An 18,776-nucleotide genomic window follows, 5' to 3' on the forward strand; every position below is an offset into this window, starting at 1 on the left:
CTGTGAGTATATCTGTATATATATGTACAAGGTTGTCTGAGGAGCTTGGAAAGAAAAGATTCTGGACTTCTTTAAGTTTCTTGAAGCTTCTTCAGTTCTAAGAGCGACTGGCGGAGAGTCCCATATTTTAAGTCCTATGGGAGTGTCCCCCAAGAGGGTCATGGACCCTCTATTGATCCTCTATCTAATCACACGAGCTAAGGTGTGTAAATGGGTGTGGAGGTGAAAGAAAGGTGAAATAATTCTATAATTCTATACCTCTCCTGACCTTCTTAAAGCTTTTTAAAGACTATTGATTATTTCAGTAATCAATAGTTGATCAGGTGGTTTGATGAAGAGGGAATCCTCTGTTATTTCAAATAAACATACAAAGGCCATCTTCAGACAGACTCTGTGAAGTTTTAATGTGAATCACATCAAAAGGATCCTTTAAGATGAACGTTAAACGTGGCTCATTTATGATAAATAACATCTGTTTGATGTTTAATATCTGATGTTCTAAAAAGTGATTAAATTCACACTAAAGTTTATTATTTGTTAACAACAATATTCAAAGTGAAAAAATAAGTACAGAGCCACATCACAGGGGGTTTCTGGGATGTGTAGTCTGGACGATAAGCAGTAGCAGGTTACCCGAACCTCCGTCTGCACTCACAAACTAAACACAGCACGGAGGCTGACGCTGCCCCCTACAGGTCGAGGGGCTAGTTGCTCGGAGGCTCTGCGGTGCTCTCTGCTGCAGCTGAACCCTGAGCGATGGAGCTCTGAGACGCACAGCCCAGAGCCGAGACGGGCCAATCGCGACCGGAGCAGCTGGATGCTGGAGAGGAAGGAGAGGAGGAGGAGCCAGGTTGGTGTTTGCAGGACATTTAGACATCAGATGAATTTAAAAGAAACGGACACTCAGGCGCTCTGCTGTCGTCACAGAAGGATTCACTCCAGTTTAAACTTTAAAGGTGAAGCAGAAACAACAGACACTCTCAGACCTCCCTAACCCCGGCCACCTCCTCCTGCTCCTCTCAGGGGGGGAAGAGATCGAGGTGTTCCTCACCTTCTTAGCTTCTTTTGTTTTAACTGGAACTGATGACACCTTTACCTGCGTGAATGACTCACCTGAGCGGCTGCACGGTGCGCTCCTGGGACTGCAGGGCTGATGAAGAGGATTGCCGTGTCCCACCTCTGGAGAGGCAGCAGGCTTGGCTTTGTCCTTACTCTTATACACGCCTGCAGACACGGAGCAGGTGGAACATGTGACCAAAGCGAAGAAGAACAAGCGCTGCAAACCTGGAGTCACCATGACAACCAGGTGTCATCGTTGTGTGTTCAGAGCAGCGCTGTGAGGCTGTTTCTTTGGAAATTTTACCCTGAACTCAGTGCAAACGTCTGCTGGAGTCGAGCTTCATGTGTTTGTTGGGGGTTGTGTCGTGTAGCCTGTGTGTGATTCAGATGTGAGCATATTTCCCCCGGAGTGTGACGCAGCGTTAGTGACGTGTGATGGATTCAGATTTTACCGTCTCTGGTGGGGATCGTCGGCAGTTTAGTTTCTGAGTTCCTGCAGGCCGGGACGTTCAGGCGCCCTTTGTAAATGCGCCCGTCCAGTCCAACGATATCCACCTCCTCCGACTGACCAACACACACACACACACACACACACACACACACACACACACACACACACACACACACACACACAATGTGAAACCTCCAACCAATCTTTAAGACCTCGCTGCAGTTTCAGGCTCGTTTTCCTCAGACGTACCTGAATCGTACCATCTGCCTCACCGTGGAGTTTTGTGTGCTGCGGGCCGCCGCGCCGCTGACCGCCCGCAGCGTTGGTGTGATGACTCCCACCGCAGCTCCGCGCCGCAGCCAGGTGACCGTAATCCGTCAGCTCAGATATGCGCTCGCTGCCCGAGGTGTGAGAACAGAGAAATGGAACGGTGATTAACACACAAATCACAGATCTGCTCACTGATCTCTAGTGACATCATCATCACGTACGTAACATTTTCCCATCGTGCTGATTTTCTGCAGCTTCACTTCAGAAACGCTGCCGAGCGGTAACGGCAGCACTGAAGTTCAAACTCAGCGATCGAGTCAACGCATGAAATTACAGTCTTGCTCTTTCCATGTTAACCTTGTAGCGACCGCAGACTCCGCCCCTGCCCTGACTCACTGCTGGCCTTGCGCTGCGTTCGTGCTGTCGCTGTGCTGCGGCTGTCCCTGCATCTCTACGCTCTCTATCTGCCTGCACGCGGTGGCGTGGCTCCTCTGAAGCCGCTCCCTGCTCCTGCACGCGTTAGCTGCCTCGTACCTGCAGCGGTTGGTGCCGGGCTGCTGGCTGAGGCGGTGACAGGGGCTCATCAGAACAGAAGACACTGAGGAGCCTCACCAGGTGTGTGCAGGTAACTCACCTCCGGTAGTGCTGGCGTAACTGCTCCATGGTGTAAACGGTGAACGGCCTGATGGACTTGTGCGAGGGGAACGCAGGAAACGAGGGCAGTGTCACCAGATGCCTTTAACCCTCAAAGAAAAGGTACAAACGCAGGAGAGGGGAGGAGTTCAGAGAGCAGCTCAGAGGTTTGGGTCACGTACTCTGTGACAGGCAGGTTTTCACTCACGGTCCGGGCGTGTGCTTCACGATGGGCCGGTCGCAGGAGAGGCAGTGGAATCTCTCCACGAGCTGCCTGGAAATAAACACGAGGACAAATGGTAAATGGCCTGTATTTATATAGCGCTTTTCTAGTCCCTAAGGACCCCAAAGCGCTTTACATATCCAGTCATTCACCCATTCACACACACATTCACACACTGGTGATGGCAAGCTACATTGTAGCCACAGCCACCCTGGGGCGCACTGACAGAGGCGAGGCTGCCAGACACTGGCGCCACCGGGCCCTCTGACCACCACCAGTAGGCAACGGGTGAAGTGTCTTGCCCAAGGACACAATGACCGAGACTGTCCGAGCCGGGGCTCGAACCGGTAACCTTCCGATTACAAGGCGAACTCCCAACTTTTGAGCCACGATCGCTCAAGAGTTGGGCGATCTCTTGAGCAGGTGCTTCTCAGCTCTTCACCTGCTGCAGATATTTAAAATGTTCTGAAGACATTTATTAAAAATGCTCCTCCTTCTTTGTTACCTCCATGTCTCCATATCTCTGTTAGCCCCTCCCCCTTTTAACCCCTCCCCTCCCTCTTTCTCTGGATTGGATGACACCTGGAAGCGCCTGTGATCGTGAGCTGTACTGCGTGTGAGGGTGCAGTGTTCTCACTTCCTGAACCCGGCGGCGTCCTCGTACTCCGGCGCCGCCTGAGCCTGCAGCTTCTCGTGGATGCTCCTCCAGCGATCCTCCAGCTGCTTCTTCACCGAGTCCAGCTCGATCCGGTTCAGCTGCAGAGGGACCAGATCAGAACCATGACTCTTTTATTTTAAAATCAATTCTAGAAAACTTCTAGCATTCGTAGTTTCCAGTAAATTATTTCAGTAAATTATTTATTTCCACGTTCTTTTGTTTTTCTTGATAAAAACAACAACAACACCTTGACTTTGAGGTCACTGTTATTCAAACCGAGATCTGAGATCTTTAACAGATGCCCCTGTGGTGTTAATTTGAAAACCCTACATCGCCTCATTCTCGACTCATCGTGTTCACACAGCGAGGCGACGCCCCGGATCAGCCTGTTATGACCGAAGCGTAAAATCTCCGATACTGCAGCGTGTTGTTTTACCTTCTGTCACAGCTGTAGCAGACATCGTCACGGTTTAAAGACAACATATGTTTTTAAATTTAAACCCATTGCCGTTCCCTCTGAGCTCTGATCTCAGATCAGTTTGAGTTTGCAGGCGTGACTCGATGTTGCTCTCCTACCTTACACTCCATCTCGGTGGAGAGCTTGCCCATGAGTTTGTGCCAGTCCTGCTCCTGACTCGTCACCTTGTTCAGCAGCTCGTGGAACATCCCGCTCAGCTGCTCCGTCACCGAGTCGAACTGCAGCCGGCTCACTTTCCCTTCCAGGGCCGATTTGTCGGCTTTCTGCGGGCACAGAGGGAGAATTGGGAGGTCATCAGCAAGAAGGCGGAGGCCGGCAGGTGTCCTGAAACAGTCGCCTCACACACGTCTGCATTAATCTGCATGTTTGGGAGAGGGAGCTGCTTAGAGCAGGAGGCTCCTGATAGGTGATTGGTCCAAACATGGCCTCCATCTGCAGATTCGACTTTTGGCCTCGACTCAGGGCGAGTCCGGCAGGTGGGCTGAGACATCTGAAAACACCTGGCTCATAGAACACCGGCTGTCAGCTTCAAAAAAGCTGAACCCGGCCTGCAGAACTTACCGAGGAACAGATCACACCCAAACATCTGAAACTAAAGCAGGTGAGCCTGACTCCTCCCACAGGTGGGAGGTTAAAACGAGCCAACTCACGATTTCACTCTCGACCATCTGCTTGTCAGCCTTGTTCACTTCCAGCTCCTCCGTCGTCTTGTAGAGCTCCTGCAGAGACGAGAGTCCGTCAGCAGCGTCTCCTCAGCTGTTCAATTCAACTTTTACATTTTTAGAAGAATTACAACAAAGACAAAATATTTATGGATGAAAAACTGTTTGGATAAAAGCAGTTTCAGGAGCTCCTCCCTCCCTGCAGTTTGAATCTTTAACGACTGTTTCAAGAACTCGTTTGACTTTTTCTCGTTGCTGCTTCGTTTTAATGAGCGGCACGAACAGCCTCACGTGTCGCGCACGTCGCAGCACATCCCACCTCTGCGGTTTGTTCTGGTTGAGATGTTTGAGTGGAGCAGTAAGTAACACCGCGGTCTCAGACTGGTTTATTTTTGGTGCATTTACACCTTAAATTAAAAGTAAAAAGTGTCATCACAGTTCATATTAACATGCTGGTTTTTGTCCTGTTGTGTGATTCTGTGGTAGCTGAGACTCAATGACACGTGACGACGAACAAACGCGCTGCGTGTTTTACCTCAATGTGTCTTTGCTTGCGTCTGCTGTCTTCGTGCAGCGATCTCATCGTCTCATTTAGCTTCTTACAGTCGGCCTGAAGCTGCAGCATCGCCTGCTGCACGCCGTTCACCAGCTCCATGTTCTGACACACACACACACACACACACACACACACACACACACACACACACACACACACAGAAAGAATCAGAGATCTTCCTGCAGACAGCTTAACCCCGGTGTATTCTGCGTATATGGGAGCAGTGACGTTTAGTTTCCAGACAAGGTGCCAGGACTCTGATCTCCCCTTTAACATCATCTCCTGGAGCACCTCTGGACCACTTCCACCACTGCTGCTATTTTTAGATCACTTCCTGGCAGTCCATCCAGACCTCGTACCGTGCACGCTCTGCGGTTTCATCAAAAATCTTAAACTCTGAGGACTTTTGCTGCGTCTGCAACAATCTGCAGTTTAGGGCAATTCAGGCAAGGACTGCGTCGCTCAGTGTTGAGCGTCACGAATCTGTCCACCAGGAAGAGACAGCTAGAACTTCCTGTGGTGTCCGAGGAAGAACATCATGTTTTTTAGCCACCTACAGTACTCGCTAGGTTAGACTGTGAGTTATGGAGAGATCTAAAAACAGCAGCCAAGGTAAGAGCAGCTTGGACATGACCTTAAAAGGTAAAAATCTAAGTCAGGTGTCCTCAGCACGTGCAGCTCTTAAATGTTCCCTATCTTCACCCTGCTCTGGCTTGCCTCTTGGTCCTGCAGCGGCCCTTCTCTAGCTCCGCCCTGCTGCTGGATCAGTCTGTTCACCGCGTCCTGCAGCTGCTCGTACCGCTCGAACAGAAGGCCGAGCTTCTCCCCAGTGTTTGCTGTTCTGGCATTCAGAGCTGACCACTCTTCGCTCTGACTGACTCCTGGACCGCCACTCTCCGCCTGCACGGCCTCATCGCAGAGCCTGGTGGACAGCTGAGACGTGAAGGACAAGATCGTGTCCTCCAGCGTTCCCCGCAGGTCGTCCAGCTGAGGTCGGAGGGCAAAGAACTGAGATTAGACTGATGCATGTCGCCTGAAACACTGGAGCGTCTTTGACTGTAAGCTTTGTTTTGTCCATGTCTTGGAGTCTGTTTCCTCTGCTCGTGCTTTGTCTGGATTTTTTTCAGACTCACAAGGTCATTTGAGATAATTTTTACAGTGTGGAAATCTACATGATGCATCCTGTATGACATTCAGGAAACAGACGCCACCTACAGGTAAACACATGATGCCGGGGTGAAAAACCAAAAACCTGGAGAGTGCAGGTCACAGGACTGACTGCATGAATTATTTGATTGGTAAGTGGACTGGTTCTCATCTAGCACTTTTCTACTCTATCTGAGCACTCAAACCACTTTACACAACTTGTACATTCTAGGGTTGGGCAAATATATCGACTATTGATAGGCTGAGCCCATCGTCGATCGTTTTTACAAGAGCGATTTATTTATTTATTTGCCCATGATTAAGTTTGCTAATAATGATGGAGCTAATAGAAGCAGTCAACAGAAAAAAATAATAATAACGCTGTTTTAACAGCACCCTCTTTCATGTGCGAGCAGATGCCCCCTCCTCAGAATGCGCCCAAACGCTTGTTGATGGAGCTGCAGAAGCTGCTGACAGCCGCATACTCAGCCGGATGGTGGACACGTGCATGCTCATGCAAGTTAGTCGTGTTTGAGTACTTTGCTCGCACTATACGTCTGCACAAGCGCCACACCGCTTTGGTTACATCCTCAGGTTTACCTACACTTAAAAATATGAAATTGGGTGGTTGTTACATTTACAAAATTCAAACTTGTAATGTAAACAAAATAATTTCATGTTACTCTGGTGAACGTAATTAAATCATGTAGGATCTGCATGAAATTCAGCAACTTAATTTATTCTTGTTCAGATGACATGATACAATCTAATAAGAGTGGTTGGTTGCCTGGACACTGGGGTTAGAAGAGACAGACAACCATACACACACTAAGTTTATGCCTTCACTATTTATTGTGGTTTACCCTGTAAAGGACAAAAACGTACAGAAAATTCTATATCAAGCCTTGTAATCCTAGCTTCCCAATTTTTTTGAAGTCTAGACCGACGGCTCGGTGGCACAGTGGTTAGCACTGTTACCTTACAGCAAGAAGGGCTTGGGTTCAAATCTGCAATCTGGCCAAGTTTGCAGTGGGTTCTCTCTGGGTACTCTGGTTTCCTGCCACAACTAAATGTTATGCAGTAATTAGGGTTAGGTTAATTGATGTTTCTGTGAACATGAGTGCAAATGGTTGCCTGTCTCTCTGTGATAGACTGGTGACCTTTCCAGTACTCTCACATCTGGGATAGGCCCCAGACTCCCTGAAACCCTGGTAAAAATAAGAGGATGGATTGAGTGGAAGTTATTATAAATCCATTAACATTTTGTGTTAACCATACTCTAGACTCCAAAAAAAAAAAAAACTTTTTAAATGAACTTAAAATAATCATGGAAAGGATTTCCACATTAATAAATGGCTTTCCATTACGATTAAACATTTTTGTCGCACTAACGTAATTTGCATGGGTTGGATCAACTCAATTAAATTAAGTTGGACAAAACTGTAGTAAAACAGTTGATTCATCATTAATTAATCAAGTTAGTCCAACTCAAGTACATTAAGTTGGAATAACAGAATTGCATAATGCTAAAATAAAGCAATTTAATTACGTGGAAATTCTTTCCATGATTTTTTTTATGTTCATTCAAAGAGTTATTTTTTTGAGTGTATTCCATCTGGTTTACAGCCAAAGAAATCCCAAATTGGCGCCTTTATATTTTTTTTTAGTGGTGTCAGCGTCAACGCGCCGTCATCACGACTAACACGATTAACAATTAACCCGTCTGGAGCACAGAGTGAGTCAAAATCCCTGAAATGTCTCTGTCAATGCATTTTGGCAGTTTGTCCAAATTTTGTTCATTCTACGCTCCAGATGGGTTGGGTTAAAAAGCCGCGTTAACACAAACAGCAGTTTTTTTTTGTTTTTTTTCGGGGAACTAGTTTGTCCACGTTTGGACTTCTTCTGTGTTTGTGCATCCGTGAATATATCGCCCATCGGCGATCGTTGGACTGACGATTGCCGGTTGGGAAATGTTTACATATCGCCCAACCCTAGTACATTCACCCATTCGCACCAGCACTTTCTTCCTACGCTGTTTCTAAGTGCTTCCTAACTAACATTGAGACACATTCATACTCTGATGGATGCATCAGAGAGCAACATGGGGTAAGTGTCTTGCGCAAGTACATTTGGCAGGAAGACTGAAGCACTGGTATCGAACCACCAACCTTACAGTTAATAGGTGACCTGCTCTACCACCTGAGCTACAGCCAACCCTCCCAAAAAATGTGCTCCTGGGAACTGAACGACTCATGGATCAAACGAGCTAAATACGTGAATCGATTTGTTACACCGAACACTAAAGTGACGTGGCTCCTTGACCAAAACAAACAATTTTTCTGATATTTTTAAATTGTTTTTTCCGAATGTGCCTATTTTCCATGTTTCAAATGTAAAATATAAAATGCCAAGCATAACAAAATTCCTAAATTATGACTACACGTGTGCTGCTGTTCCATTCCCTCCCTGTAGGTGGCGCCAGTTTGTCCCCTGAGCTTCAGCACTTCCTGCCTGACCTGATGTTGTAGCTGCTGGTCCTCACACTGAGTCTGCTTCACCTGCAGCTGCCTAATGTCCTCCTCCAGCCTCTGCACACGTTTCCTGGACACGAGGGCGCCATGGGTAAGATGGCGCCGCCATTGCGTGCAATACAGTGGCTTGCAAAAGTATTCGGCCCCCTTGAACTTTTCCACATTTTGTCACATTACAGCCACAAACATGAATCAGTTTTATTGGAATTCCAGGTGAAAGACCAATACAAAGTGGTGTACACGTGAGAAGTGGAACGAAAATCATACATGATTCCAAACATTTTTTACAAATAAATAACTGCAAAGTGGGGTGTGCGTAATTATTCAGCCCCCTGAGTCAATACTTTGTAGAACCACCTTTTGCTGCAATTACAGCTGCCAGTCTTTTAGGGTATGTCTCTACCAGCTTTGCACATCTAGCGACTGAAAGTCTTGCCCATTCTTCTTTGCAAAACAGCTCCAGCTCAGTCAGATTAGATGGACAGCGTTTGTGAACAGCAGTTTCCAGATCTTGCTACAGATTCTCGATTGGATTTAGACACCAGACAGGTCAGGGATAAAGTTATTGAGAAATTTAAAGCAGGCTTAGGCTACAAAGCCTTGAACATCCCACGGAGCACTGTTCAAGCCATCATTCAGAAATGGAAGGAGTATGGCACAACTGTAAACCTACCAAGACAAGGCCGTCCACCTAAACTCACAGGCCGAACAAGGAGAGCGCTGATCAGAAATGCAGCCAAGAGGCCCATGGTGACTCTGGACGAGCTGCAGAGATCTACAGCTCAGGTGGGGGAATCTGTCCATAGGACAACTATTAGTCGTGCACTGCACAAAGTTGGCCTTTATGGAAGAGTGGCAAGAAGAAAGCCATTGTTAACAGGAAACCATAAGAAGTCCCGTTTGCAGTTTGGCACAAGCCATGTGGGGGACACAGCAAACATGTGGAAGAAGGTGCTCTGGTCAGAAGAGACCAACATGGAACTTTTTGGCCAAAATACAAAACGCTATGTGTGGCGGAAAACTAACACTGCACATCACTCTGAACACACCATCCCCACTGTCAAATATGGTGGTGGCAGCATCATGCTCTGGGGGTGCTTCTCTTCAGCAGGGACAGGGAAGCTGGTCAGAGTTGATGGGAAGATGGATGGAGCCAAATACAGGGCCATCTTGGAAGAAAACCTCCTGGAGTCTGCAAAAGACTTGAGACTGGGGCGGAGGTTCACCTTCCAGCAGGACAACGACCCTAAACATAAAGCCAGGGCAACAATGGAACGGTTTAAAACAAAACATATCCATGTGTTAGAATGGCCCAGTCAAAGTCCAGATCTAAATCCAATCCAGAATCTGTGGCAAGATCTGAAAACTGCTGTTCACAAACGCTGTCCATCTAATCTGACTGAGCTGGAGCTGTTTTGCAAAGAAGAATGGGCAAGGATTTCAGTCTGTAGATGTGCAAAGCTGGTAGAGACATACCCTAAAAGACTGGCAGCTGTAACTGCAGCAAAAGGTGGTTCTACAAAGTATTGACTCAGGGGGCTGAATAATTATGCACACCCCACTTTGCAGTTATTTATTTGTAAAAAAATGTTTGGAATCATGTATGATTTTCGTTCCACTTCTCACGTGTACACCACTTTGTATTGGTCTTTCACCTGGAATTCCAATAAAATTGATTTATGTTTGTGGCTGTAATGTGACAAAATGTGGAAAAGTTCAAGGGGGCCGAATACTTTTACAAGCCACTGTAGGTCGGCAGCCTTAACATGAAATTTCCCCTTGTGGGATTAATAAAGGTTTATCAATCAATCAATCATGAAAGCACAACGACTAAAGTGACCCTGGTGTTCGTCTCCTTCCACAAGGAAGAATAAAACTCCTGACAAGTTTCTAAAGACTAAAAGGAGCCCTGATTCAGCACGTTTAGCGATTTTCTCTCTGCAAGTTGAATCATTCTCTTCCAGTCAGTTCAAAAAATGATGTCAGAAGAAAAAGTGGCTAGAAATGCACACAATGAAGCTACAAACTGCATCGCCCACTAGTGTTTCGTCTGTGACAGAAAATGACAGATCATATTTATCTTGTCTTTGAAATGGGCGTTAGCAGAAGATGCTTCATCGTAAAATAACAGTTTTAGGTCTAGTTTCTGTCAGGCGCCATCGTCGTTGTCACCACAACACCCCCCTCGTTTACTCTTCAGGTGTGCCACACTTGCTGTAAAAAAAAATCAGTTTTATTTATAAAGCTCCAAATCCCAACAACAGTCGCCTCGAGGCGCTGCAGGAGCGCTGGTTCAGGAGCTTTTGGGTGATGAACTTGGCGAGCATGAACTCGGTCTTAAAGGACAATGACATTTAACAACTCCAGCTGTGACGGATGAAATAACTGCTGGTGATGCGAAGTGGGCGGGGCCAGAGTTAAATACATACACAGATCCTCTCGCCTCCATAGCTGCGACTGCCTTCGTGTTGCAGAGGCAGTTTGAGTAACGTCCTCAGTTACATCACGTTTATGCTTCTCTCACTGCCCTCAGCTTCAAGCCAAGACTTCAAAATTTTTGAAACTTTTTTTCTCCTAAAATTGCCATTTTTTCTCTAAACAGTTAAAGCGAGCTTTAAATAGCCAAGCTGGTGTTACTACAGGAAGCTGTATATGTATATTCATGGTCAGGGGTCCTTTTAAAACTTGTGTCGGGTGATGTAAAACTGACTCTCCCTCCTGTGTGTCTTTACCTGAGGTAGGATATTTGCTCTCTGAGCTCTCGGTAACCTTCGCTGTCTGAACCCACTCTTCTGCAAGCCTCTGACTCCACATTTTCTGAAGCTTCTGACTCCACCCTCTCCAAAGCTTTCTTTTGCTCCAACCTCTCTGAAACTGCCTTTGACTTCACCCTCTCTGACACTTCTGACACCGCCCTCTCTGAAGCTTCTGACTCCGCCCTCTCTGACACTTCTGACTCCGCCCTCTCTGCAGCCTCTTGTAACTCCGCCCTCTCCGTAGTTACCTCGGAGGTGCTTTCTTTGTGTGGGCTCATCAGGCTCATGAGCATTTCCTCCAAGTCGTCCAGCTTCAGACGGACAAATTTAACCATCAGAGCAGACAGACAGGAAGTGACAAGGCGGAGTTTGTGCTGATGTTTGGGGAAGAGAGGGTTGGTTTCGGTTGGTTCTTACTCACCTTTCCCCTGTCACTCATCAGGCGGTCTATCAAAGCTCTCTGCTCGTTTAGCTGATCCATCAGGTTATTGAACGCGTCTCCACGGGAACCTAAATGTTCAACATAACATCAGCATCGCAGTCCGGGAGCATAAATCAGACTACAGATGCTCTAAAAGTGCTGAAATTCTCATTAATTCCATGAAGTTTGAGCTGTGATATGTACAAATAACAATTAAAGGATTAATTACAGTAATTATCTATAAAGTTTATTCAAACTTTCACCACTGGGGGACAGTGTTTTACCAGGAGGAGTGTTACATTTTCGGGATGTGTGTGATCTTTATATCCTCTCCCTCAAGAAGTGATCTCACTGACTTACCAGGTTAAAGAAAGACTGCACCACCTTGTGGTACAATTTGGCATTACACATAAGTGTTGCCACACAACAACAGATGTTTCGGGGACAAACTCACAGCAGCTGTTTCTTCACATTGTGCTGATAGCTTTAGCTCATTTTGGGAGGCTAAGACATTTTTAAACAAAATAATTTGTAAAAACACTTAAGAAAGATAAACTAAAATAAAAGCTTGGTGCAGCTCTAATATATTCTTCATGCTATGACTTCAGATCTCACACTGTGATCTGAACACTTTAAATGAGAGCTGTGTTCATGAAAGACTTTCTAACAGCTTGTATGGCGTCACCTTTGATGGCGATGAGCTCTCTGAGCTCAGCCAGCTGACTCTGGTCCGCCTTTCTTTTCTCTAACGCCGCCACAAGAGCTTCCACCTGGACGAGCCGCTCCTGCAGCTGGCTCACGCTCCTCAGGGCCTCCACTGCCTCTGGGGATGGTGTGGAGCTGTTGGAATCTGAAGCTAGAGGTTTACCAGCAGAGTCTGCTTTAACACCAGTCTGTGGAGGCGGCCCTGACTGGACCGAAGCACGCTCAGCGGTGTCCAGCACTTCTTGAAGTTTTGAAATCTCCTCAGATTTATTTGGAGAACTTGGAGCTGCTGGTCCAACGGTGACCTTGTCGGGGTGGGAGGAGGGAGGTGTGCTGCTTTGAGGAGGTTCAGTGAGGTCACTGCAGGAAGGCGAGGAGGTTTGTTTGGCTGCCACGAGCTGATTATCGACCCCTGAATCTCCAGGCTCCTGTGAGGAAGTCAGAAACAAACACTGTGAAACTGCAGCCAAATATCAACACTGTACTCCAATGCATACCGCTGGTCAGGAACACAGCAGTGAAGGGCAGCCAATCAAAATCAAGTTGGTTTAGTGGGGGAGGTGCTAAAAGAGCTTGTTTCAGGAGAAACTCTGGAGCTGCACCAAAGCTCGGGGTGAGATAAAGAAGGATTATTATGAACCTTTCAATCATACAAAGCTGCTTGTGCAGAGGCCAAGCATAAAAACATGGAGCTGGGAGTGAGCAGCAGAGGTTCTTTAATTATAAACAGGCAGGTGAAGATCAAATTAACCCCAAAAAGGAGACACGTGTGCTGTGGATGGTTCAAATAAAAACATTCAGCAGAGCTGGAATTTTCATTTTTTTCTCTTTGATGCCAAAGAAATCCAATTCCCATGAACATCTGCCCCAACTTTATCTAAATTTGATTAAATAACCTTCTTTAAAAGCAGAATTTCATGTCACATCCGCCTGTTTGGCTTGTTGTCTCTTGTTTCTTGGTAAATATTCACCTGCTGAGGCCTCAGCTCGCCTCTGCACACAGACATGGCTGCGTTCCTCCAATCGCTCGACACTAAAATAACTTTAGGACTCTAAACATCTGGCTGTAAGCTCGTCTGTTTCAGCTGAGCTGCAGGCCTCTGATGAAACACAAGTTTCCGTTTCTTTCTCACCTTCTGGAATTTTTCTGTCTTGCCCTCTCTGTCGCCGGGCAGAACTGCGTCCCTCAGAGACTTCTGTCACAGCAATGAAATCACGAGGATTAAACATGTCCTCATTAGACTGTCAGAATTAAATTATTACACAGAAGCCAGTAGCCAACAGTTTAAACGGTGGCGTGTCACATCCTCCCCTCAGACAAACCCTCACCACAGTTTCCTCCAGAGTGTCCACACGGTGGCAGCAGCTCTCCACCCGAGCGGCTGTCCCCGACACGTCACCGACCATCTGAACGCAGAACAGAGAGACAGATCAGAACATCCCACAAATCCACATCCAGCATCAGCTGAGCTCCATCTCTGAGCGGCGAGGCCTGAGGGGAAAAAGACACTGGAAATACACGGCGTGGCTCAGAATCAGCGTGTTTCCCTGCAGAGCCACTAAAAGTCAAACATACACGAAATATTTGCTATGACGAGCTCTTTTTTTCAGCCGAACATTGACTGAGGCTTTTGGACAGCAGAGAAACTTTCCATGGTTCAGATTCATAAATCTATCCAGTCAGACCAGGTCTTTTTTTTGACAGTTTCTATTTATTATTTTATTTCTAGTTGCAGGTTTCTATTCTATTTTTTGTTTATGGAGCTTTATTATTTTGCATATTTCATTGTTTCTGTTAAACTGGGCTCCTTTGTTGTGTGTCATGTTTTACCACATTAAAATGTTTTATTTTGTTTATTTGAGTGATGCTGTTATAAGATGTTTCTAATATTACTTCTGTAGTAAATAAAGTATATCTAAATAAGGATAAAGTATAAATAAACTATATCAGGCTCTTTGAGTTTTCTGACTGACTGTTTGATTTCTGATTATTCAAAGTAGAAACTCTTCCATAAAACTTGGATCAGAGTTTCATAGAAAAAGTTTGAAAAATTAAATATCATTAAAAATGTTTAAAAGAATTTGGCCCGATCTCACTCCAGATGGTCCTGCAGGCTAAAGAGGAGAGGGACCATGTGGTTTGTGATCAGCAGCGTCCGTACGTGGAGCTTCACCAGAGCAGGTGGGGATCGGTGCAGGTGACAGAATTTGTCCCAATGTTTGTGATTTATTTATTTTTTGCTCTAATTAACTGTAATTATTTTCAAACTTTGATGGGTCGTGGTGTTTGTGGCGTGTTTCGCTGTGCGCAGCCCGACCTCATGTTGCTGCCGGAGCTCCTCCATCTGCTCCTTCAGACGCTCGTTCTGCTCGTTCAGGTCCAGGATCAGCCTCGTCGACTGCAGACACAGCACACAGCTTCGAATCAGTACGCCGCACATTTTCATTACAAAAAAACTGCTTCTCATCCTGTAGGTGTGTGAAAAGTGACACCAGGTGGTTTTCTGCTCACCGATTGGCAGAGGAGTTGTAACAGGAAGTCAAATATGTGGGTGGGGGCGTGTCTTTTCTGGCCTCATGTGTGTTTTACTCATCTGGGAGATTTTTAAAGCTGGTGATGCAGGTTTTTCTTTCTTATCTCGTATCTCGTCCTGTGAATTGTGCTGATGTATGGATTACATATAGATTATAGATTATGGATTATCTGGATGAAAAATGGCGCTGTCACAGCAGCGGTTGCTGACGCCTGGGTTAGTGGTACGAGATGTTTGACTCATTTTCTGTGGATGTCCATGTGTGGCAGTGATGTACATTTATAAAATAACTGCTGTAGTACAATAATTGTCCAAATATGAGATAAATAAATAATCAGAATGGGGAAGCAGATGTGCTCTGTTGTTGTTATTTTTTTAATTTAATTTCGTGATGTAGCGTGAAGTGCGTTGGGTTGATAATTGGCTCTTTGACCCGCGGGTCATTTACACTTCCTGTGGGGGTGGCGTGAGGTTTGTTGGCAGAGCAAACAGACGCATTTCTATCTGTCCTTTCACGCCGAAGCAAAGGAAATTCCTGAGCTGCGTGCGAGCTGCTGTTTAACTTGTGTCAAATGTGGCGAGTGATGCATGGCGACCCCCCACGGCTCGGGCCTCAGTGACTCAGAGCTGGTTAATGAGTGCAGCCTCACCTTGTGTCCGGGGTCATCAGGACGGTTCAAACACTTTAAAACAAATTACATTCCCATACAGCTAATCCGGATTCTTCATTACACTTTGGGAAAACTCTCCTGTTGTTTGGTTCGTTTTCAGTACCAAAACTACCTGCTTAGCTTTACGACGCTCATAGTTTGGTATAAAACACAGACTCTGATTCGCTGCTTTCTGGAATGACTTTTGAAGCATTTTTAATGCAAATATGTGATTAATAACAAGGCTGCAGTCCAACAAGTCTGAGCTCCAGTTTGGGTGAAATTCGAGGATTTTAGCTGGATGTTACTGAGCACTAATCAACAGGTACCCAAGTTAGTGTGATGCTCCTGTGCAGTCTCCCACGCTGCTCGCTCTGGTACAAATATGGCAATAATGAGACCAAAGCCAACAGGTCACAGTAGCTTTGTGCATCATTTATCTACAGTCTATGTTATGGCTGCCTGGTGACGGCCTTTAACTCAGCACAACCAAAATGTTCACAAAGCAAAAACTCAATCAGTGAATGGAGAATATTATAATATCATCATTAGATAAAGTCCTATTCTTAGAAAGAATCACTCATATATCCAAAATATTCAGAACTGCTTCTCTAAATAACGAGAACCTGCTGATGTCTCTCAAACTGACTGAGGAAAAAGACTTGCCAACATGGCGGAACAGTTCTGTGAAGGCTCTGTGCTCCATCTGTGTTCTGGTTACACTTCGGCCTCATTCAGATCAGTCAATCATTAACTATAAACCCCCCCCCCAACCCAACCCTGACCCCGGTGCACCAACAGCTATGTTCAGACAAACAGTGGTCTGATTAATGGGCGATGCCTGCCATCCGGCCTTTCACATGGAGAACACACTGAGGTCATGCAGCAGGATGAAGAGGGCACGCCAGCAGAAACAGCAGCTGACCCGGGCCGAGCCCACAAAGGACATGAATGATTCAGCCGCACCTCCGTGCACCTGCTCGCTGTCCCGCTCTTCACCTGAGAGCTATTCATCCCCTGACAACCAGAGGCATCTCTGCAGGGGACTAATTACCCCCTATCACACAGAGAGGAGAGTGGGAGGAGGAGGAGGAGGGGGGAAGGGAAAGACAACAAAGTGTGGACCACAAACATCTCCGACCTTTAACGTCCTCCACACTGCTCAACGTTTTTAAGATCAAAGTGTTGCTGATGATGTTGTTTGTGCTCATCTGCCGGCGGCAGCTCTGCAGAAACCTGAACGGTGACACTCCGGGGTCATTTGAGATGTCGGGGTGGCGCCCATCTCCCATTGTGCTCTGCTCTGTCATCAGCGGCTTAGTAATATGCTGAAATGTTCACCACTGCACGCCAGACATGGAAGAAGAGAAGAAGAAGTCGCTGGCCCACGCTCAGAGGAAGCATCATATAGTTATATACAGTGTGTGGTTTTTACTGACGCTTTATAGTTTCTTTATTCTCACTTTGTGCAGGAAAACAATACATATTCACTAAAAACAAATAAATCTAGTCTTTTAGCTCGTCTCCAAACCATCTCTGAACATTACTGCAACACAGCAAACAAACATCACCCACCCTGGTATCAGGCAACAGCGTCGGCACTGATGTTCAGTGTCTCGAAAAACAAGGATTTCTTTCTTTTTAAGAGGCAAAAAAGGCCTCAAAACCACCAAAAACTTCAGGCGCATGCACGTTTACAGGTGTCAGCACGGTTAAAGCAGCCCAGAGCGCGAAATCTGATGATTGTTTAATACATGGTACCAACAGGTGGACCCCAACTGTAGTGTGGTGTCACCACATCATACTCTTTGTTATTCACTGTCACATGTCCATGCTGCAGATGTCAATAAAGTTGTGTTCTCAGCACTACCAGAAAAGGAGCATAAACTGAGGGACTGTTGTTTTTTTTAAGCAGACAGTAATTTTAAACAATTCAACAAATACAGGACAGTGACTGCAGGTTATGGATGTTACACTGGTGCCCAGCACACTGTGGGAACCATGGTTACTGCTGGGTGACCATTGGTTGTGAGGTCACTGAGGTCAACCTCAGTAATTTGATTTATTGGAAACTGGCACCAAACCTTTCTTTTACTTTGAAAAGACTCTGTGTTCAGGTGGTTGGGATGACTCATGAGGAATGATAACTGGTTGGTTTAAGAGTGAATCAGAGCCACTGGTGGGTTACTTTCCTTTCCTGCTCAGTTAATTTCAGGTGAAGGAATATTTCTGTGTCTTATTATTTTATTTTGTTTATGAACGCAGTGTCATCAGAGCACAAAGTTTCTCCATTTAAAAGTAAACTTAATTTATATTTAGTCTTACACGGATTATATATCATCATACAGATTCTGATGTATTTCTCAGTGATCATAGGTGGTTTGTCTTTAAGGTGGTCTTTGAGTACTTCACCTTAGAGAGGCCGTCCTCACATGTCTGGATGCGGGAAAGGAGGTTCAGCTGGTCGGAGACCGGGCCCGGGCATAAGGGAGTGGCTGCCCGCGTCTGGAAGTCAGTGTCCGGCTGAACCTCCACCTGAACCTCCTGCTCCTCCCGCACCGTGCCGGGTTGAACCTCCTCCTCTGCCGCCGTCAGATCAGGGCTCCCATAACCCGGAGAGGAGTCCCTCCACCGGGTCTTCACCTCCCGGAGATTCAGCTGCTTCAGCATGGCGAAGAGCAGCGAGTGGAGGGCGCCGAAGTTCACGGAAGACTTCTGGGGGGTCCCGATGGATAGGTTCAGCAGGTCGTACAGACTCACCTCTTCCGACATGTTTGACAGACCGTTAAACCGTTACCGTGAAGCTAACGTTAGCTCAAACTTCACCCTTACCCAAGACCTGGTCTTTATAATAAAACCATAGTAGAAAAAGTAAAAGCTAACTAAAAACAATTACAATTGTCAGTGGTCTTTCCCTAGAGTCGGGTTTCCAGTGTTTCACTCAGACATCCCACCAGTGGCGGTAATCTCGGGTTTGTGCTGGAATCTAGTATCGTTCAACAGAAAACAGCAGCCCCACTTAACAAGCTAGCCATATTTGCCG

General features: G+C 46.2%; 1 protein-coding gene across 7 annotated transcripts; it reads right to left on the minus strand.

Moving 5' to 3' along the window:
• Window positions 1-361: 361 nt before the first annotated feature.
• LOC116330641 (glutamine-rich protein 2) lies at window positions 362-18,749 on the minus strand. 7 transcript variants are annotated; one of them, XM_039610599.1, is made up of 20 exons: window positions 18,146-18,749; window positions 14,868-14,948; window positions 13,879-13,956; window positions 13,683-13,745; window positions 12,530-12,977; window positions 11,845-11,933; window positions 11,400-11,734; window positions 8,653-8,737; window positions 5,708-5,977; window positions 4,970-5,092; window positions 4,423-4,491; window positions 3,871-4,035; window positions 3,274-3,392; window positions 2,622-2,687; window positions 2,415-2,516; window positions 2,177-2,341; window positions 1,760-1,925; window positions 1,512-1,623; window positions 1,114-1,224; window positions 362-820 (listed from the first exon to the last, which is right to left on the minus strand). In XM_039610599.1, the coding sequence occupies exons 1-20, from the start codon at window positions 18,503-18,505 to the stop codon at window positions 705-707; spliced, it is 3,123 nt and encodes a 1,040-aa protein (XP_039466533.1). In that variant the 5' UTR covers window positions 18,506-18,749; the 3' UTR covers window positions 362-704. The 7 variants fall into 7 exon arrangements, 6 of the variants coding, with proteins under 6 accessions (XP_039466533.1, XP_031608895.1, XP_039466532.1 ...); XM_031753035.2 differs by having other exon boundaries at window positions 1,760-1,907; window positions 5,693-5,977; XM_039610598.1 differs by having other exon boundaries at window positions 5,693-5,977.
• Window positions 18,750-18,776: the final 27 nt, after the last annotated feature.

This window comes from Oreochromis aureus, linkage group 4 (genome assembly GCF_013358895.1).
Source record: "Oreochromis aureus strain Israel breed Guangdong linkage group 4, ZZ_aureus, whole genome shotgun sequence".
Taxonomy (NCBI): Eukaryota; Metazoa; Chordata; class Actinopteri; order Cichliformes; family Cichlidae; genus Oreochromis; species Oreochromis aureus.